The sequence below is a fragment of the Apodemus sylvaticus genome, chromosome 4 (assembly GCF_947179515.1).
Source record: "Apodemus sylvaticus chromosome 4, mApoSyl1.1, whole genome shotgun sequence".
Classification (NCBI taxonomy): domain Eukaryota; kingdom Metazoa; phylum Chordata; class Mammalia; order Rodentia; family Muridae; genus Apodemus; species Apodemus sylvaticus.
This window is the reverse complement of record NC_067475.1, coordinates 29,923,701-29,946,172: the sequence shown is the minus strand read 5'-3', so window position 1 is coordinate 29,946,172 and position 22,472 is coordinate 29,923,701. Positions and strand designations below refer to the sequence as shown.

Below are 22,472 nucleotides of genomic sequence, written 5' to 3'. Positions count from 1 at the left end.
ATAAATCTTTTAAAAAAAAATATATATATATGTATGTATGTATGTATATACATAGATATATACATAATTTATCAATCATGCAAAATATAAGAATGAAATATAAATCATATGAAGGGCTTCACAAATCTAAAGGAATAAAAGCAGCTGTATGGTGAGCCAACTTGTCAGAATGAGACTAAGGAAGGAGATAAAAACCAGAGATCCCAAGCAGCTAAGTATGCAAGGGCCTGCAGATTCCTAAGTCAGGGTCAGCTTTCCCCTGAGCAAAGTTAGGCCCAGGGCTGATAGAAATGCTAACTTCAGGGTGGGGTCCCAGCCTGTTAGGCAGATCTGAATTCTTCTGTAGTGTTTTAAAAATAATGTGCTGGGCTTAGGAGAGATGAAGGAGAAGGGATGAACTGCAGCAGATGAGTTATTCAGAGAATTTTTAAGAATAGGAAGAGACAGTTGCTTGGAGAATGGTCTCGAGCAGAAGAAAGAAGAATCAGTCTGGAAAGCTGTCCCGAGCTTGGACCCAGCACTCGACTCAGAGTCCTTTGGCCACAGCTCCCTCAGAACCACGTCCCAGCCAGGGCTGGGCCCTGGCTTTTAACATAATTAGTGTGTGTCAGTCATCACAGTTACTTGCTGCTTCCCCTTTTTCATTTCTTTTTGTTCTGTTCATAACTTCTTAATGATTTCACAGGTCTTTAATTCCAGCACTCAGAAAACAGAGGCTGACAGGTCTCAGTGAGTTCAAGGCCAGCTTGGTTTACAAAGTGAATTCCAGGACAGCCAGGGCCATTTGTTACACAGAGAAACCCTGTTTCAAACAAACAAACAAAAACCAAGCAAAAAAAAAAAAAATGAAAAACAATGATTCCATCCAATCTTTACTATTGCCTCAATATTTATGAATCTTTTTAAACATACTTTTTGTGGTTGCTTTCAGATACTAATTTTAAAAAATAAAACATGGCTAGAAAAAAACCTCCTATGAAAATATTAACATTGATAGTTGGAAGGTTGAATTGAATTATTTCTTTGTACTTTTCTGTATATATTAAAGAAACTCAGGGACAAACAGTGGAAGAGAGATAGGAAATGATGAGGAAAATGGGCATTTCTGTGAGATTTGACATAGAGAGGATAGGGCAAGATTGAAAATTTGTGTTTGGTAAGTCATGAATTACTGGAATGATTTGCAGGGTGATATGAAATATGTAATGTCTATATAGGATAAAATACATCTTATTTTCATGGACTTAGTTGTTTTAGCTTGTACAGAATACATGGCTTTTATTGATTTGTCCCAAATGTTTTTTAAAAAAACTAGTAATTTGTTAAAATACCAAGCCAGTCAGTGGCAAGTGCATCTCAGTTTGCTATAAATCACCCAAATTCAAGTTTTTCCCTGGGGAAACAAAGATAGTTTTTATTGTAGCCTAAACTGTAAGATTCTATATCACATCCATTTTGTTGAAATCTGGAAATCCAAAATATGTAGACGTGTACTCTTTTTGAGATGTGCCTGTTCCACTTTGTTCGAAAGGAGAGGCACAGTAAAGCTTCACTGTCTGAATTCTTTTCTTATGTCCCATCCTACTCCTTCAAACAAGCGGGGACGGGACTTTGAATTTGCTTTGTAATTGATCTTTGACGTTTGCTTTCTTTTTAGTTATTCAACAGTTTTGTGCATAGCATATGAGGTACTTGAGGGCTTGCAGTACTTGAACAAGCATGGCATGGTGCACCGGGCCTTGTCTCCTCATAACATCCTGTTGGATCGGAAGGTAATTTTCAGTCAATAATAGATGCTTTTATATTGCTTGAGAATGAGAACTACTAACATCCTCCATTAATCAGACATAGACTTACAATGTGTCTTGAGAATATTTGTAGACTGTATGAAAGTGATAGATTGTAGCAGATAGAACAAATTTAAACTATCGATGGATTATTCTCGACCACGCCCTGGTTTGGTTTCTAGCTCTGTGCTTTAGTTTCTCCACTCACTCTGTCTTCTGTGAGCTGAGCTTGATTCCCGCTACATGACAGATACAGTAAGAGAGAGAGAGAGAGAGAGAGAGAGAGAGAGAGAGAGAGAGAGAGAGAGAGAGAGAGAGAGGAAGGCTTTATTCTTCCTTCTTTCCCGTTTCATAGGTCTCATCTGCCATCTGCTCCCATCTAGCCCCTCTTTCTGTGGGATTACTATTTTTTTTACTAGAACTCTTACAGAGATTAATAATGTAGTAATCCCCTCCGTATACTAATGGATAGCAAAATGGCATATTTTGTTGAATAATCATAATTTAATTTTCCCATAAGTATAGAAATAGCTTCTGAGTAATTTGGGGACAATTATTTCTATATAATTATTTTCTAAATCTCATCATTTAATGTGGCTACTCTGTGGGATTAGAACTCACGAAGGGGAGAGCGGCACTCATTACTGTCTGATTCATAGCCGTGAAGCATCCCTGTCGTGTCCAGCAAGGATGCTTTCAGTGCAGTGGGTAATGCTGAGGGATTCCTGAGCTGACAAGCCACATTTCCAGCCAGCTTTACAGAAAGAAAACCTATGTCTGAAAGGGAACATTTTAGGGGACATAGACCTTATGCTTACCTTTTAATTGAGCTCATATTAATGACTGTTATTATTATTATTATGCAATAAAAACATAACTAGAAATCTAACAAGTTCTTGAAAACCTTGATCTTGTTTTTTTCAACTATAAATTTTTCACACTAAGAATTACTGTTTCACAGGCTGGAGAGATGGCTCAACCATTAAAGACTGGGCTCACAACCATAAATAGAAGAGAAATACTGTTTCACAGTTAATCTTTCAAGCCCCTGGAAAATTTTTTTTGTGAAATTCCTATTAAACATTATAATCAGAGATTTTAAAAAATGACAACTTCTACCTTTTTCTCTTTGTTAAGAAAAAGTCTTGACGCTTTGATAATGTGAGTGACAAATGTGTCCAAGGAAATTTTGATTTGACCTTTTTTAAAAAAAATATTTATTTTTACTTTATATAAAACTTTATGGGTGTTTTTGCCTGCAGATTTATTTGTGCCCCGTACTCAAGCCCGATGCCCAGAGACCAAAAGAGGGTGCTAGGTCTGGAGGAACTGAGTTACAGAGACTTGTTTGCAGCCGTGGGAATGCTAGTAACTGAGCCTGGGTCCTCTGCAAGAGCAACCGGTGCTCTTCCACACTGGGTCATCTCCAGCGCTGACTAAACACTTAATATATATTAGTATACATGTATGCATGTGCCCACAAGGTTTTACACACATGTAATGAGTGTACGGCATACTAAACACTGCCAGATGATTCTGTGTATAATCACAACGGTTTATAAATTCTTAAATAGTAGTATTTCAATAAAATACTATATGGATGTGCCTGGAGAGATAGCTTTGTGGTTAAGAACACTTGCTGTTTGCCAACAGTACTTGAGTCTATTTCCTGCATCCACACGAGGCAGCTCACATGACTGTAGCCAACTGTAGTTTCAGGGGATCTGATGCCCTCTTCTAGTGTCTTTGGGTACCCTGTGGTACTCAGACATGCATATATACACATAAAGTAGATCTTCAAAAATATTATATTGGATTGCATAATATATATATCTTATTTATAAAACATAATGACAATTTTTATTGGTAACTGTACTAAGGTATTTCATACTGACTTTCTCTTTACATTGTAGGGTCATATTAAACTGGCTAAATTTGGACTTTATCACATGACAGCCCATGGTGATGATGTCGATTTCCCAATAGGGTAAGGGTTGTTTATCTCTCTTTTTTTTAATTAATAGTTTTATTTTCTATATTCTTTGTTTACATTCCAAATGATTTCCCCTTTCCCGGATCCCCCCTCCCCATATGTCCCATAAACCTTCTTCTCTATTTTAATGTTGGTGAACATTGATAATGTATATCTAGTTAGGTATTTTTGACATGAAAACAGCTTTTCTTTGCTTACTACATCTTAATTTTTATATAATTTGTTGGCAAGTAGACAATGAGTATTTTCCTAGTGTCCCTGAGATTCCTGATTGATCTTTAATATAGCAGGCACAAAGGGTCACAAGTCATTGGCCATCTTTACCTTATGTTATTCCTTAATTAATTGCATTTTATTTAGAATTAAGAAAGCTGACCAGATTCTTAATGATGCTATGTGTTCATCTACAGACTGAAAACCATTGCTTGTTTTTCTTTGAATTTGATGTTTTATGGTTATTTAATTCCTTATTCTCCAAGATTAAATTGCATTTTTAATTCAAGTTAATTAATTGTAGATATTGGAGGTAATGATATAAATTCTCTACGGAGAAGTGTATGTTGAAAGAGGTCCATTTACTGATTGCGTCTAGTGTGAAATTCCAGATCTACATTGCCCTCCATGAAATGAATGGAACTTTATTCCATGCTATATTTAGATATATGTTTCTGATAGAGACTGTTGTATATATGGTTCCTTCCTCTGAAACATTCCTATAATGTAACTCTTTTCCTTCATTTTACATTATTTTCAACAAAAGTAAAGCTTTTCTGATTGTCCTGCAGCTTCTCCATGTTAACATGTTACTGTATATTTACATATGCTGTCTTTCATTTACTGTGATTAATTTGTTATGTCTGATATTTTATGGAAGTCTAAGAGTAGACCTCTTGGCTCTTTATTCCTAAGACTTAAGCTTATATTTCACAATCAGGACTTTTCTTACTTCAGAACAGTGATGAAAATGAGCAAACCAAGATTGACGCATTGTTACATAACCTAGAACTGGTTAAACACTCACCTGCAGAGTGACTCTTTTAATAGTATTCTCTTGGGTTTTCTCCTTGGGCACCCAAGGAATCAGTTCTACCTCGCTAGCACCAGGAGTCGTGATAGGCAGGCATGAAGACAATGTCAAAGTAGAATATTACTTAAAACTGTTTAGATTTTTTTTTAAAAAAATTCTCCTTTATTCTAAAAGCTTAGATTGTAGATTTTTTTTTCATTTTTTTTTTCCTCTCTTGGTTTTTGAAATAGGTTCTCTATATGGAGATCCACCTGCTTCTGCTTCCAGAGTGCTGGTATTAAAGGCATGCTCCGTCATGCCTGGCCTCTAGCTTTCTTCTTTGTTTTTGTTTTGTTTGTTCCTTAGTACCATTGTCTCTAGCTGGCCTTGCACTCGCTATGTAGTCCAGGCTATGGAGACTTTAGTAAGGAAGGAAACTTTTATTGAGCACGTTCTGCTCTGCCTATTTCATGCTCAAAGCTAGTATTAGTTCTTGTCTTCAAGAAACTCATTCTTAAATGGGTGACTTTTCTGTACTGATGGCTTATTTATTAAGTTATGCAAATTCATAATCTTAACATTTCACATAAGCTCAATGGTAGAATACAATTTTATTCATAAACATTAAAATGTACACTATAGTTAACACTTTTTTAAATATTTATTGAAGTGCTTAGTTCTGCTCAGGCCCCTTCCGTGAATGACCATTACCAGTGCCAGAAAGAGCAGCGGCAGATGTGACTGTTACGTTTGGGTGTTGTCTAAATAAATATTTATGAAAGAAAACTAAAAACGTAACAAAAGTTACTTTACGTTTTTGACTTACATTTAAGATTACGTTAGTTTCAGGTATAATAGAAGTGAGTTTCCTTAGAGCATATCAATTATTTTGAATTTAAAACACTTTGGTAGATGTGGTCTTGTTTTAGCATTCGTGCACTTACTTTGAAGTCTGAATTTCAAAGGATCTTACTGGAAAGTATAAAGCGCAAAGTGTGAAACATTAGCCAGGAAAAATAAAATAAGTGATCAAACAGCCGGGCCAGGAAGAGCCTTTCCATCGGCGGAGGTGCACAGCTGATTCCAGTGACAGGCACTAAGGCACCGAAGTGTTACCATCTGCTTCTAAATAGCGGGAAGAATGAGAAACTGGGCATTCGCCGTGATTGGGCAGTAGCCTAACGCCCTGGCAAAACTGCAGATGATGAAAGCCATTTGCAGTCCCTGACCAGCCACATTCAAAGTGAAGTTCTAGTAATTTCTGTTGAGTGTTAAAATGAGAGACTTAAGAGAAAGTCCCTGAAAGATGATGCCCTCCATTAAAGAGCCTGTTTAAGGTTCTTTATGAATTTCTGTCTGGTTAAAGGGAACCCGTATTTAGAGCAAAGGTTAGTTCTTTGCTTCTGTCAAAAAATTTTTGACTTACCAGTTTAATTGTAGCTTTGCTTAGCTTTTCATTAAGTGTACTACAGCTCTGAATTAATGTATTGGAAATCAGTCTTTATGTATTAGTATTCACAATTGTGTAGGGGGCATTGTCATTCCTTCCTGCTGAAGAAGAAAGTCCAATAATAGTTAGATATTGGATAGTTAGATATTTATAATGTTGAATTCTGATTTGCTTGAATCTAATTATGACTGTGCCCTGGTTTGATTTTTAAGAGACTGAACTTTTAAAGTGTTTGAATTTTTAAAATTTTTTTAAAAGTATATGATTACAATTATTTCCCCCTTCCCTTTCCTCCCTCCAAACCCTATTATGTACCCCCAACCCAATTCTTTCAAAATCATGACCTCTTTTTCTCTAATTTTTTGTTACATATGTATATGTGTTTGTGTGTGTGCAATGTTTGTGTTCCTGAATACATAAATATAGCCTACTCAGCCCATATACTACACCCAAGAAGTTTCCCCAACAGCTTCTAAACATAGCTTGACAGGACACCACCAGAAGACATGCTATCGTGGAAGGAGGCAAATGCAGGACTGCAGACAACTGTCCTGCAAGAAGAACGAGTCTTCCCAAGGAAGAGCACACTAAATGGTTATCCACTACTAACATTTCATCCCTGAAAACACATACATACAAATGGTTAAAGTTTTAAAGACTGTAGAACTTTTAAAATTATACTGTTTTATATGGTGCATTATTAACATGAGATCTTGGGATAAACAAGAAGGGAAAAAGTTATAGTTTAGTAATGATGTATTTGTATGTCAAGTTGACAAGAGGTCATTTGTACTGGTTAGATTTTTTTATCAACTTGACCCAAGTTAAAGTCATCTGAGGAGAACTGTAACTGACGATTGCTTCCACCAGATTGCCTCAAGGCAGTTCTGGGGGCAGTTTTCTTGATTAACAGTTGAAGTGGGAAAGCCCATCTCACTGTGGGAGGCACCGCCCCTGAGTAGGTCAGCTCGCTCTCACGATGAGCAGTACTGCTCTGTGGGCTCTGCTTCAGCCCAGCCATGGAGGACAAGTGTGCAATGGCAAAAACTTGCAGTGCTTATCACAGCAACAGCAGAGCAAAATGTGACGCTGTGAAAATAATCTCTACCTCAAAGTTCAAATGATAAAACAGTTCACTGTTGACAGAAGACTGGCTGTAAGGAGAAAGGAAGGCACTAGAAACCTAGAGGCCTGCTGTAATGGCAGCATGGCGAGGGACCACTGATGCCACAGAGAGAGACATGATGTTTTTAAAGTGATTTAAGACTCCTGTATGCTCTGTTTCAATTCCTAGACAGAAAGGCCTGTCTTTCAATGATTAGTTCAAGATTCTCTCTAGTGATCACTGTGGGTTTAATCATGTGGAACTTTTACGTTTCACACATTAATTATAAGAATGTGCTGCTGTTTCTGTCGCTGTCGTAGCTCAATGTAATTATTTGTTCTTTTCACATGTGTTTCAGGTATCCCTCATATCTGGCACCCGAGGTAATTGCACAAGGAATTTTCAAAACTACTGATCATGTGCCAAGTGAAAAACCTTTGCCTTCTGGCCCCAAATCAGATGTATGGTCTCTTGGGATAATTTTATTTGAGCTTTGTGTGGTATGTATAAAGAAATATTAAACTAATAAAATAAATTGTGTGATCATTACAATTTGCTTTTTAGAGAGGAAGTTTACATAGAAATATTTTTCAGTACAAATTGACTAGATATAGACATTATATCAGAGCTCATAATTATATTACAGTCTATAAAGTTTGAAGGATACAGAGTTGAATGAATTCAATAAAAGGAAGTTTAATTTTTCTATAGAAGTTTTATGTCATTTGGTTATGTCCTTGGGTTTGGCATCCAGTGCAGGTATGAGAGGTACTCATACATAAGTTTAAATATTCTGTGTAATTCAACACCTAGAATTTTATGGAAAATAATTAAGATATAAGTGGATACCATACCAGAAACTAGCAAATGGAACTTTCTGTGCAGTAGGAATATATTTTTAATGAATAAAAAGCTATATCAAAATCATACTGCTACGAAGCATTTACTCTGTCACTAAAAATGCAGTAGAGCTGCTATGAGAAGTTCCCACTGTTGAAATGTGTGGAAGAGTGGTGTGGTATTGATGAGAACATGTGTAAAAATCACATACAGTTAATCTCCACAATAAGAAAGAAACAGCCAATGGAGAAATTATAGATTAAAACTTTAAAATAAACCCACATGTTTTCTAAAATGTAAGGCGCTTAAGTTTATTAAGCAATTATATAAGCTATCAAGAAAATATAAAGTTTTAATGAAATATATATAATTATTGAAACAAAGAATGTAATGAGATCTAGGAAACTGGAAAACCTAAAAGTCAATAAACCTAAGAAATCCTCCCGAAAGCACTTGTACACAGGATAAAGAGATTGCAAATATTAAAAACTAAAAGAAAAGGAAGATGTACCCAGATATTCTAACATTCATATAATGGAAATATCAAAAGTAGAGAATAAAGCCCTCTTTTTGGAAGTACAGGTTCTTTTAAATGGAAAAAATAAAAACTCATAAAAACAACAAAAATACAAATACCTGGAAACTGTATAGTAAACCTGTAGAAGATAACAAATAATAAAATAACTGGTGACATTGACAGGGTACTTAACAAAAGCTAAGGTGATTTATATCAACTTCATATCGGCTCTGTCTATCAATTTTTACAGCAGGCTTCTTCTTCTTCTTCTTCTTCTTCTTTTTTTATTTTTTTATTTTTTTTATTTTTTTTTTTTTTTTGGTTTTTTGAGACAGGGTTTCTCTGTGTAGCCCTGGCTGTCCTGGAACTCACTCTGTAGACCAGGCTGGCCTCAAACTCAGAAATGCGCCTGCCTCTGCCTTCTGAGTACTGGGGTTACAGGCGTGCACCACCACCTACAGGAGGCTTTTAAAGTTTATATTTCTATAAGTTGGATAACTATAGAACATAGAAGCCAAACTCTCTAAGCTATACTTTAGCAAATAGTTCTGCAGACACATGACTGCTCAGCATTTTAAAAGCTAAAGTAATAAAGACCTTTGGTAAACTTCATTGCTGTTGTAGAGAAAAATCTTAAAACCCACAGTTGTCACAAATGAATTTTTTTGTACAAAAATCACAGTGGGAAGGACAGTGCCTGTTTTTTCTAGAAGTGAATATACAGTCATGACCAATTCAAACATAATTCCAAAAAAATTCATTTTAAATTATTTTCAAAATTAATTACAAAATTAGCATTCAAGAATGACAGTGAAATGAAGACTATGTAGAACCGTGAGAAGCACAGGATTAAAATGACAGTTTTGAGGGGAAAATACTGGTCCAAATTATAGGCCAGAGTAGCTGAGTGTTCAGTGTAGAAGGGTCTATTGGACCCATAGCCTAGAAGACCTTAAGTGCTAAACGAAGATATTTGTGTTTGGTTGCATAAGGTGTGGGCCCATTGAAAACTTTATGACGATAGGCCAACCTGTGCTTCTGACCAGTGATAGAACATAAAAACCACGAAAGAAAATCAGCAACTGGGTTTTGTTCCAGTGCTGTCTCTGATGCTAATTTTGATCTTGAAATATTAAGAATATTTTACCTCGGGACTGGAGAGATGGCTCAGTGGTTAAGAGCACTGACTGCTCTTCCAAAGGTTCTGAGTTCAAATCCCAGCAACCACATGGTGGCTCACAACCATCTGTAATGAGATCTGACACCCTCTTCTGATGTGTGTCTGAAAACAGCTACAGTGTACTTACATACAATAAATAAATAAATCTTAAAAAAAAAAGAAAAGAAAAAAGAAACTATGGTGTCTATTAAAAAAAAAAGAATATTTTACCTCTTAAAATAACCAAAGTTTCTGCGGATATATGTAAAGTCTGAGCCATCTTGTTAAGACTTCTCTTTAAGTGCCCTTCAAAGAGCATTTATGTTTAACCTGTTTGTAATAAGTGATACCGAAAAACCAACACTGAGGAGGCACTGTCCACTTTTATAACTCTGAGCACTGTAGGTCTGTTCAGTTTCTTCTCCAGTTTTACAGATGAGAGACATGCGGTGTAAAGGGATTAGGTAATTATCAGTGCTATTTAATTACTTGGTGATGGAACAGTACAACTTGTTGCACATATAATTGCTCAACACATGATTTTTGGAGATGAAAATTTTGACTCCCAAATCCATGTGAAGGGTTCCAGAGGCAGACTGATAAACAACTAAAATGTACTATGTATCTTAAAGCAGCCTGTAACAGTGGCTGAGCTCGGGAAACCGAGGTTGGGTTTGAGGCCAGCTCACAAAGGCTGCATTAAGTTAAGAGTATAGGAAGGACTAGGGGTGGGACACAGTGATACCACACTGTTCTAGCAACTCTGCTTATTTAGCAACTTGAGACCTGGGCTCAGTCCCCAGCTCCAAAAGCAACAAAGGCAACACAGAAACTCAGGTACTATTGGAAGACACGAATGCCGATCTGAGCTTGTTTGAGGAAGAACTGCTGTGGGTGGTTATCGGTGCAGAGAACGGATTACTCGAGCGAGAGACATAAAGAAGGATTTAGGGGTAGACTTCCAGGGGCATCTCTGTGTTTTATTAAACGATACTTTTGGTGATCAGGAAAAAATAACAATAATGTGTGGTTCTCAAAAGTGATCAGTGCTTGGAATCACACTTGGATCTAATGATCATTAGATGTTGGTGCCGTAAATAATGAATATTACACAACTCTTTTAAGAATGTTAACAATAGCTCTTCTTAGTAAAGCTGATTTTAAAAAAAATCGGTAAAATCTGATAATGAATAGAAGTGCCAATAAAATCATCTCTAATTATGGTACAAAAGATACCTGGATCAGGGAGAAAATTCTAAATATTAATAAGAATTTATTTTCCCATTTCATTTAGGGGAGAAAACTGTTTCAGAGCTTGGATATTTCTGAAAGACTAAAATTTCTGCTCACTTTGGGTAAGTTCTGTGCATTTGGTTATCTTCCCACCATAATACAGTGACTAGAGACAGCCGTCACGTGCATCGGGGCTCTCTCTGAACAGTGACGCGCCTGCCCTTAGGTTGCTGCTGAGGAGGGAGGCATCAGAAGAGATCATGAAGAGTGTCTTGTAACACTCGCAGCAGTCTTCTGCTGAAGGAACGGGAACCTTCATGGAAAGAAGTCTTAGTTTCATGATTTAGCCAAGCAAACTATTTTCTATAATCAAACTAATGGAACACAAAACTGTACTTCCACAACCGTATCTAAGCCTTGAGCTACCTTTCTAATGTGACCAGTTGTATATGAAAAACTATCTAGGAAGAATGTTCATTTCTCTTTAAAACTTGCATGTATTCTGTATTATGTGAAATATATAGTAGCAAATGTGTAATCTAATTCAGAGTGAGATAAATTAAATGTTTGGTAATGAAGGAGAGAGAACTGATAGGACCATTTCATATGAAGCAGCGACACATCAGAATTTCAGTGACAGGTTACAACGGATAAAACCTGTGGGAAGGAGACAATGAATTAATTAAGTGGCATAAAATTTTATCTGATTCATTTCCTTACAAAGACTAGATACTTTAGCTGCCAAGGAATTTGGGGCACTGTTAAGTGTGGTCTGAAGACTGAATTTATACTTTTTATCTCCAGAGATACATGGCGTCATCTCCAGATCTCATGTAATAAAAGTAAATTATTCTTGTAACCATGAAAAAACACAGTGCCTTTAAAAATTCCCTGGATTTTTTTCTATCTTTATATGGATAATTTGCTATAATTTAGTACCTGTGCTGAACTGAACTGAGTGGATAAGCCTCTATGCCTTTGTCAAACATGTAAGGAAAGTTAATTCTTTAAATAAAAAAAAAAGTTTTAATAGCTTAGAGACCAAAACTATATTATATGATATTTGGAAATTTCTGTCATTGTATATTCCCCAGTTATTGTGATAGATGAAAAACCCGTGTTTCCTGCTCTGACTTTTCTTTTCTCCTAGGCTGTGTAGATGATACTATAATAGTTCTGGCTGAGGAGCATGGCTGTCTGGACAGTATCAAGGTTTGTTGTACATGTGGGCTGTTCCAACAGACTGTCTGAGACTGGGCCATTTTTAAAGAACAAAATTAGTCATCTGACAGTGTCAGAGGCTGGAAATGCCATGATAAAGGTGCCCACAGGCCCAGGTTTCTGGTGAAGGCAGGGCACTCACAGCAGAGAAGCAGCCTGGGGGAGGATGCAGTGGCTATGGGAAGAATACGATCCCATTCCCACGGTGAAGGCCCGCGGCACCCATCGCCTCTCACGGGCCACCTCTTTTTTGCTTGTTTGCATTTATTGTTATAAATTCTTGAGAACATACAATGTTCTGACCATATTCACCCCAGTTCTTCTCCCAAGCTCCTCTCATATCAACCCCTATCTCCCAAATTCACCTTCCATTTAATAACCCATGAAGTTCATGTGGCCCATATACTCCTTGGTGTGGGTGTCCACTGCACCCTGGTCTATTTACCAGGAGCCAGACCCTTACAAATAACTGCTTCTGCCTTCACTACTCACCACTGGCTGCCAGTGGCTCCCCTACCTCTGGCTCTATGGGTCTTCCCACCCAGTGTTCCATCGTGGTCTTTGAGCCTTGCACAGGGGGTGTGGCATAGATGTGGCTGAGACTCCATAGTCACCCACTTTCCACATTTTAACCATTGTGAATTTCTGCCAAAACCACCATTCCCTGTACAGAGAAACCTCTCTGATGATGTCTGAGAACTGGATAACCTATGAGGAGAGAGAAGTGTATTTAGAGCGCAGTATGGTACTAAGTCCATTTAGTAGAGTAATAGTAGCAGGTTCACCCTGGCAGCTTATCTCTTAATGGCATCTACTTGGCCTTAGGTTTCAGGACCTGAATGTAGGAAGGGGCATAGTCAAACCAGAGCAATCTGTTTAGGAAAGTGCCTTTTTACATTAGGATATAATAACAAGCTATTAAAGCTGTGCTTATCTCTGCAAATGCTGGCTTTTTCTCAGAAAGTGACAAATTAATATAAATTTAAATAAAGTCTAAATAAAAATATTTTTTCTCTTAGTGGATATTTTCTCTATTTACATCTCAAATGTCACCTCCTTTCCTGCTCTCCCCTCCGGAAACACCTTATCCCATCCTTTCTCCCCCAGCCTCTGTGAGGGTGCTCCCCTAACCACCCATCCACTCCTGCCTCCCCACCCTGGCATTTCCCTACACCGGGGCATCAAGCCTTCACAGGACCAAGGGGCTCTCCTCCCCCTGACACCCGACAAGGTATTGTCTGCTACATATGCAGCTGGAGCCATGGATCCCTCCGTGTGTACTCCTTGGTTGGAGGTTTCCTCCCTAGGAGCTCTGGGACTCTGGTTGGTTGATATTGTTGTTCTTCCTGTGGGGCTGCAAACCCCTTTAGCTCCTTGGGTCCTTTCTCTTAACTCCTTCACTGGGGACCCCACACTCAGTGCAGAGCCTCTCAGGAGACAGCCATATCAGTCTTCTGCCAGCAAGCACTTCTTGGCATCCACAATAATGTCTGGGTTTGATGTCTGTATATGGGATGGATCCCGATGTGGGGCAGTCTCTGGATGACCTTTCCTTCAGTCTCTGCTTCACACTTTGTCTCCGTATATCTTTTAAAATCAAAACTTATGAGATTTGAATATTTTAGTAAAATGTATTTGTACAATTGATCATTTGTCTATTTTTTGTCTTTATTCACCAGGAGCTTCCTGAAAATGTGATGAATATTTTGAAGAAGTGCCTCACCTTTCATCCTTCTAAGAGGTGATTCCTTAAGACTTGAGGCTTACCCTCGGATTTTCTATATAGAGTTGATTTAGTGTTTGGTATGACAGTGATGGACTAAGGGCCGATAACTGTTTGTGTTGTAGTACATGGTTGATAACCAGTATTGTAAGTTAACTTTTTGTGAATCAAAGAAGTCAAATCATGGTCATCTGTGTTAAGGAGGTATCTAAGACTTTTAACTCCCACCTTGAATGTGTTATATTTTGTAGGAAAATTTTTATGACTTTTATCCATGCTCATTCAATTGTCTTTCCCAAGGCCAACCCCAGATGAGTTAATGAGGGACCAGGTGTTCAGTGAAGTGTCACCTTTATACACCCCCTTTGTCAAACCTGCCAGTCTGTTTTCATCCTCTCTGAGATGTGCTGATCTAACTCTGCCTGAGGATATCAGTGACTTGTGTAAAGGTAAAGATGAATAAAACATAGATGGTAAATGAGCCTTGTTTCCAAAAGAAGTCCCCTAGCCTGTTTGCTTTTGAATTCATCAGTAATAGGTGTTACATTCATAGGCTTTTGTGGAAAATAGCCAGGGAATCGGGAGGTGATTCTACAGTGTGTCAAATATAAGTCACATTTTAGACTCTAAATTACTAATTTCCATATAACGTATTTTAAGTGGTGTATATTGCAGGTGAGGGCAGGTATAATGTAAGACTGGAGTCTGTGATTGGGCAGTGAAAAAAAAAGGCGGGCTAAAGTTTTAGAGACAGAGGACAGGGGACAGAGGGGGAGAAGGACAGAGAAGTGGAGGGAGGTGGGGATGAAACTGATCCACATGGCTTTACATAGCCACAGGTAGCTATGAATATCACCGAAGGGATAGAATAATAGAGGACAAACTGTCCAATCTAGGTGGGTAGCCTGCATCAATATCAGTTGGCTCTGAGTTCTTGTGTGGGCACTTTGTGGGTTGAGAATTTGCTGTTAGAAGTCTGACTGGTAAATTACAAGCCTCTAGAGTTTTGATTTTACTGGGGGTGGGGGTGGGGGGCGGGGCGGTGTGTGGAATTTGTGACAGCTAGCTACAGGGGGTGGAGTTGGGAGGCCTGCTCATGGAGACCATGGAGGCAGAGAGACTATGTTATAAGAGAATAGCCGGCAATAGTATGAATTGCTTTTTAATTTTACATACTTCAAAGTGGTCTTAAAATTCATCCTCAGTAGGAAGTCTGTGCCATCATATCATGCTGTGAAGCATAAGGAAAGGAATGCTCTGTTGATGTGAGCGTTTTCCTATCACATTCCTTTCTGTAGAGTATGAAAATTCCTGTTCTGTACCTCTAACATGGGGCATAAACTTTCCAGATTTTACCTTTCCTAGCTTCTCTAAATATAGGAAGCAGGCTGTGACTAAAGTTGACTAATAGGATCACTGTGTACATCAGCTTAATGTGAGTTTCATCTGGGGACAAGAAAAGTACTGAAGTAGCAATTCTTCTGTTGTGAGTGTAGGAAATATGTCTAGAATTTTGTGTCCCCTTCACTGTCTTTATGTATAAGCCACTTTTAGGAGGAGTTCAACCTGTCATAAAGATGAATCAAAATGTACTAGTCATGTCACACGTGTACCCAGACACCCCACCCAAGTACACCCTAGCCTTCTAGTTTCTCTATGGGCAGAAAGCTTGTGTGACCATTACAGTCCAGAGCCATAAGCTTACTAAACCGTATGACCTGCTTACAGGCCCACAAAATGCTGTCCTCCCTCCTTGCCACCAACATCGTAAAAAGTATTCCCTTCTCCCAGGTCAGTTAGGCGCTGGCTAACTTCTATAACAAGCCATAGAAGGAAGAAAGGAGTCCTTTGGTGGTATTCCAAATTGATTCTGTTTCCTCCTCCCATGGCCTAAAGTGCAGGCCAGTTTTCTCCAGTATTTACGGTGAGGAACTGGCCAGGATCCTGGTGATAAATTTTACTGATGTGCAGGTGTCCCCCTATAACTGCACATCCTGGGACTTCAACTTTCAGACTTGTCTGCACTGAGCTTACAGCAATTCATCAATTACAGTTCTGCTTTCACTGTTTTAGTTCTGGGTCCTGAGGCTTTTTTCTGTTCCTGCACATCCTCCTATCTGCTTTCCCAAGCTTGTGGGTAGTAGTTTGCCTCTATTCTCTTACCATTCTTATGGTTCTTACATAAGATTTTCAATCTCATCTATTACATTTTTAGGTGTAGCAGCTTTTAAAGTCCATACACACAGAACTGATAACCTGTTCTTCAGTTACTTTATTAGAATGTCAGTTGTTATCACTATCAGCTATTAATACAGACAAAAATGGTAATAGTAATTTTGAAAATTTTACCATAATAGATACAGACAATGATTACTTGGCGGAGAGATCTATTGAGGAAGTGTACTACCTTTGGTGTTTGGCTGGAGGGGACCTGGAAAAGGAGCTTATAAACAAGGAAATTATTCGATCCAAACCACCCATCTGCACACTCCCAAAGTGAGTAAAGAAAATCTTTGGTAATAAAACAGTTTACATTTTTGGTTGATTTTTTTTTTATTTCATTTCTTTTGGTAGATATCCTAATTACATGAATATGGAAGCAGTTAAACTCACACCTGTTGGATGGGTTAGAATTTGTAATTGCAGAGTTTTCTCTCTAAAGCAGACTTTCTAATGCTATGACTGTTTAATACAGTGCCTCATGCTGTGGTGACCCCAACCATAAAATTGTTTTGTTGCTACTTCACAACTATAATTTTGCTACTGTTATGAATCACAGTTTTAAGTATTTGTGTTTTCTGATGGTCTTAGAAGACCCCTGTGAATGGGTTGTGCTAGTCAAAGAGGTCACAACTCACAGGTTGGGGAACACTGCTCTAGTAGTGTCAGTGACAAAGCTAACCAGGACAGCATATGCCAGAATTATAACTAATTTGAGAGATACATAAAAGACAGTCTTGTTTGGAGAAACTTCAACTAGCAGTTACAGTTTTTGAAAACTTGTTTTTGAAGACAAGGTCTCATGTAGTCCGTGCTAGTCTTGAATTCACTCTGAGGCTGACTACCCTCAAACTTCTGATCCTCCTCCCTCCGCCTTCCAAGCCCTGGGATGTAGGCATACGCTCCACACTACGCTCCATTTTTAAAATCCACTGTCTAGTTTGAATTTTATTTCTTCTCGATGATGAGAGTGTGATAGGAAATTTTTTAGAAGAAATAAATTATATTTTATGATCATTATAATAACCGAATTTTTCTTTTTTACTTTTTCTTTAAATCTTAGTTTTCTCTTTGAAGATGGAGAAAGTTTTGGACAAGGTCGAGATAGAAGCTCACTCTTAGATGACACCACTGTCACGTTGTCGTTATGCCAGCTAAGAAACGTAAGGATGAAAGCTTACCAACTATGCCTCACTTAAAGATAACTCACAACATTTTGCTTTTGTGATACACGAGAGATCATCTGTAGTGTGTCTCTGTGGTAGAACTGTCAGAAAATATCTGTGTAAACTGTAAGTTCAGCCTGAACACTGCCGGACTGCTCACAACAAGGTTATCTTTGCATCTTCATTGACTAAGTCTTCATATTTCTCCATATTGTAAACACAGTAAATTTTAAACATTTTAAGTGTTTAAATTAAATAATTTAAAACATCAGATTCTGATGTTTTAAAATGTATAATGCCAATTAGAGTTCCCTGATTACAGTGCACTTATGAGTTTCAGCTAAGTGTTTACCTGTTCTGTACACTACAAGACCATATATTTTATCAGTACTTCTGAGTGAGTTGTGATTATTTGAAAACTTTAAAAAGTATATTCCAGAAATTGTGACTTCACCAACTATTTCATGCAAATGTCTTTAAAGAATATATGAAAAAGCATATCTTTTTTAATGTTTAAATAAATGAATATATTAAAAATACCTTTTTCTAATCATCATTCTTTATATAATTTAAAATATTTTATACATTAACTTTTGTATTCATGTTAGTAATTTGGTGTTATGTGTGAGGAAATGTTAGGAACACTGCATACAGAGGGAAAAGGGAAGGCTTTGCTCGTACATAACCTTTGTCAGAAGCATGGCATGTTTGAATGTTCATGAAACAAACTAATCTTTAGGTGCTATTTTTTACTTCTTTGTGCTGTTGTGAATTTATAATTTTATGTAACTATTCTTTTAAAGTAGATATTACTCTTAACTTCCCAACACAGGGATTTATAAGTACTTTGTTTCTAAATTGGCAGAGATTAAAAGATGTTGGTGGAGAAGCGTTCTACCCATTGCTTGAAGATGAGTGAGTACCTGCTCCTTCCTTTAACACTGTTCCTGATTCTGATGGATTAGTAATAAATGTGTGGATTGTGAATAGAACATGTGCAAAGTTGTGCTTCAGTATTGTCTTGGTCCAGTTTTACTTTGGTTGTTCCTTTACAGCCAATCAAATTTGCCACATTCAAACAGCAGTAATGAGTTGTCTACGGCTGCTGCCCTGCCTTTAATCATCAGGGAGAGAGACACAGAATACCAGCTGACCAGGATTATTCTCTTTGACAGGCTGCTGAAGGTAGGAACACACCGTGGTATAGCTGACAGATCAAGTGTTAATGATGGTCCACATGAGTCTTCTGTAATACTGTTAATTCTCAGAGCTTGAAATTATGAGTATAGTAATTCATATAATCTTTTCCAATTAACTTCTCTAACTTTTGAAATTGATAGAAGTTCCAAAATGACAATATGTGAAAGATCACCTCAGGCAAAGAATTAACATAATTTTGCAAGAAGGCATAAAAGTCAATAGGAAAAGGTGCCAATGTTGATAGAAATAGGGTGTAAAATTGAATGTAACTAGTCAATGATTATATTAAACTCATCTTTACTAGGAAGTATACAGTTTCAGTGTGATATTCTTCCACATCATTAACAAGACCAGCATGGGCTTGTGAAGAATGGGCTTCTCCTCTCAGACTGGAAACATTTTGCAAAGCAATTTTAAAGTGTATATCATGTACCTAAGACATAAATAGCCTGTGTGCTAATATTTGTCTTCTCTAAATCCCTTCGAATAACAGATTTATAGGTCAACTGTGCTAGACATACAAGAAGTTACAGTACCTTATGCTGAGCACATACATTCTATACTAGAATTTTACAAGGTTTTTGTCTTCTTTGATCATGTAACATGAGAACCCTGGTTTTTAGTCACTTATAATATGCCCTGACTAAGGACAGGTAGAACTGGCCCTTTTTTTTTAAATTTTATTACACTGCTTCTGGAGATGTTGAGGGGGATTCATCTGCTATTTACATAGATAAAATTAGACCCAGTGATTAATAATCTTAAAAAGGTATTAAAGGTCTCCTTGACTCTATCACCAATATATATTACAGTGCTCAGACTAGAATTTGAACCTGGTAATTTGACACATTTTCTTTTTCTTGCCTTACTATTTTCTTTTTAATTGTTATTTTTAAATATTTGTTTTGTTTTGTTTTGTTTTGTTTTTTTCGAGACAGGGTTTCTCTGTATAGGCCTGGTTGTCCTGGAACTCACTCTGTAGACCAGGCTGGCCTCGAACTCAGAAATCTGCCTGCCTCTGCTTCCCAAGTGCTGGGATTAAAGGCATGCTCCACCACCACCTGGCATTATTTTTAAATATTATTTATCATGATTATTATTATGATGATGGTGGTGGTGGTGGTGGTGGTGTGTGTGTGTGTGTGTGTGTGAGTGTGTGCACACACAGTGTATGGGCGGGCACCTGTGTCACATGTGGAAACCAGTGGGTGACTTTGTGGATTGTGGATTCAGGCTCGGACAATTATCACGCTAGTCCAGCGACTGCCTTTACCTGCTGAGCAGTTTCTCTGACTCCCTTTCTATCATGTATGTCAGTCATAGTCATGAGGTATATGAGCTATGTCAGTACATGTTTATGAGGGACCAGTGTTATATCTAATCTATTTTTTTTTTTGCAAAATACAATTTTCAACTCAAAATAAGCTTATCTGCTTCAAACATTTACCATTTATTTGTGAAAAAATGAAACTGAATTTTGTCTGCTGATTTTATGTACTACAACTTCACTAAGTTTGTTCATTAGTTCTAATACATTTTTGGAGGACTCTTTAGGGGTTTATATACATAGGCCACGCTTCTGTAAACATTGTATGGCCTTTACGTCGTTGTCTTCCCTAATTGCTGACCAGGAGTTCTGTACTGTTCTGGAGAAAAAGAAAGTGGACAGCTCTGTCTTATTCCACATCTTAGAGTGAATGTGTTCACCTTTTCTCGGTGTAAAATACTGTTAGCTGTGGGCTTGTTCATATACTATGGTACATTCTTTTACATCCTATTTGTAAGCATTCTTTTCATGGGACGTGGTGATAGATCTTGTTAAATGTTTTGGTATTTATTGATAATATGATTATTGTTCTTCATTGTGTTAATATTGTGTATTCAATTTTTGCTTTGTGAGCCATCATATGATTAATCCCACTGGATTATATTGTTTTTCATGGGCTATGGGCTCAGTTTATGGTAACAAATTCATGTTGAAAATTTGTGCTTTGTAGTCATTAGGGATGCAGGTCTATCGTTTTCTTGTCTGGGTTTGGTATAGGGTAATGCTGTGACCTAGAATGCGTTTAAACAAATTCTTCCTATTTGTATTTAAAAATAATTTGAGAATTGATAATTAGCTTTCGCTAAGCATTTGGTAATATTCAAATGTTTAGTCCTAGAGTTTACACTGAGATGGGAGTTTTTTTGTTCTGGATTCAGTCCAGGTAACCTATTTTAAACCTGTTCATCATTCAGTCTTGGAAGGGTATGTGCTGCCCGCTTTGGAACCTGTCCATTCCTTCCAGTTTATCCAAGTTACCAATTATAGTTGTTGTTCCTAATCTCTGGCAATCCATTATGCTTCTGTGGTATCAGTCATGTGGTTCTTTTTATTTCTGATTTTATTTGAATCTTTTCTCTATTTTAATAAATTGATTTTTATTTATTCTGGGGGAAGGGAGAGGAAGACGGAGAGGGAGAGGAAGAGGAGGAGGGAGAGAGAGAGCTCCTGAGTGAATGTCTGTATGTGCACAGTGTGTGTTCAGTGTTCCCAGAGGTTATAAGAGAGTGTTGGATGCCCTGGGACTGGAGTTGCAGGCAGTTGTGAGTCAACATGTGAGTGCTCTGGTCCTTAGAAAAAGTAAAGCCATCTCCAGACTCCTCTTTTCTCTTTCTTCTTTCTTCTTTTAAAGTGTAGCTAAGGGCTTATTAATTTTGTTACTTTTAAAGCTATTTTATTTATTTTTTTACTGTTTTGTGGACTTTATCTCATTTATTTTTGTTCTCTTTTTTAGTTCCTTTAGATTGTCATTGTGAAATGGTTTTGCTTGTTTGATATGGTTACTGATTTGTGTGAGTTTCCCTCATAGAGCTAATTTTACTGTATCCCATAGATTTTTGGTATGTTGTTTCCATTATTGCTTCCGTTATTGTCAAAAAATATTTTAATTTCCTTCATAATTGGATCCATTGATAGTTCAGAAGTATACTGTTGACTTCCTATGTATCTGTACCACTTTCAAATTTTTTCTGGTGATTGAGTTCTTGTTTTATTGTATTCTTGTTGATAAATATACATGATATGATGTTAATTTTTGACTATTTTTATCTTATCATAGGCTTACCCATACAAAAAAAATCAAATCTGGAAGGAGGCAAGAGTTGACATTCCTCCACTTATGAGAGGCTTAACCTGGGCTGCTCTCCTGGGAGTTGAGGTAAGAAAGCAAAATTCTGGAAATTGATAAGTAGTATATAGAAAGAATATAAAATCTATAGTACCACTGGGTATAGGGATTCATATTTATCTTGCAAGTGCTTGGGAGGCTGTTGCAGTGGATTATGAGTTTAAGGTTAGCTTGAAATATATAGAAGAATCTTATCTCAGAAAAACTATAATGCTTTACATATAATTTTACTTCTATTAATAGAAAATTATATATTAAAATATTTAGCAATTTTAAGTAGAAAAATATTTGAACAGAATAGAATATAAAATATAATTATATTGATGTTCTTTAATATTTTATTTACTAGTGCCTGTGGGAAAAAATCATTATTATTTCAAACCATTTATCTAGTGAATATATATCAGTTATAAGTGCCAACCTATTTATGAAGTATGCTCCTTTCTAAATATAACTTTAATTTATAAGTGGTTCCAAATTGATTATTGTGGCTTGTCAAAATTATGAACGTAATTTAGTGGTTTTTAACATAGCTGTCACACTTTGGCCAGCCTGCCAAGAGAAGTAGCCGCCTTGTCCTCTGACCCTGATCTGCAGCAGTGTGGGAGAGCCTGCTCACTAGCTGTGTTCTCAGAAAGTCTGGTGACAAGTCATGATGACAAGTCCTTGCCATATTGTT

The 22,472-nt window shown here is 37.2% G+C and overlaps 1 protein-coding gene across 3 annotated transcripts in view; it reads left to right on the top strand.

Annotated features, from left to right (window-relative positions):
- Tbck (TBC1 domain containing kinase) overlaps window positions 1-22,472 on the top strand; it is a 146,671-nt gene that overhangs the window by 25,381 nt on the left and 98,818 nt on the right. For all 3 annotated transcript variants that reach the window (XM_052179226.1, XM_052179224.1, XM_052179225.1), the window contains exons 4-15: window positions 1,658-1,772; window positions 3,701-3,774; window positions 7,700-7,841; window positions 11,152-11,212; window positions 12,241-12,302; window positions 13,991-14,052; window positions 14,335-14,483; window positions 16,392-16,530; window positions 17,318-17,417; window positions 18,286-18,335; window positions 18,476-18,605; window positions 21,725-21,823. In XM_052179226.1, coding sequence (XP_052035186.1) covers window positions 1,658-1,772; window positions 3,701-3,774; window positions 7,700-7,841; window positions 11,152-11,212; window positions 12,241-12,302; window positions 13,991-14,052; window positions 14,335-14,483; window positions 16,392-16,530; window positions 17,318-17,417; window positions 18,286-18,335; window positions 18,476-18,605; window positions 21,725-21,823 — 1,183 coding nt within the window. The remainder of the gene's footprint in view (window positions 1-1,657; window positions 1,773-3,700; window positions 3,775-7,699; window positions 7,842-11,151; window positions 11,213-12,240; window positions 12,303-13,990; window positions 14,053-14,334; window positions 14,484-16,391; window positions 16,531-17,317; window positions 17,418-18,285; window positions 18,336-18,475; window positions 18,606-21,724; window positions 21,824-22,472) is intronic.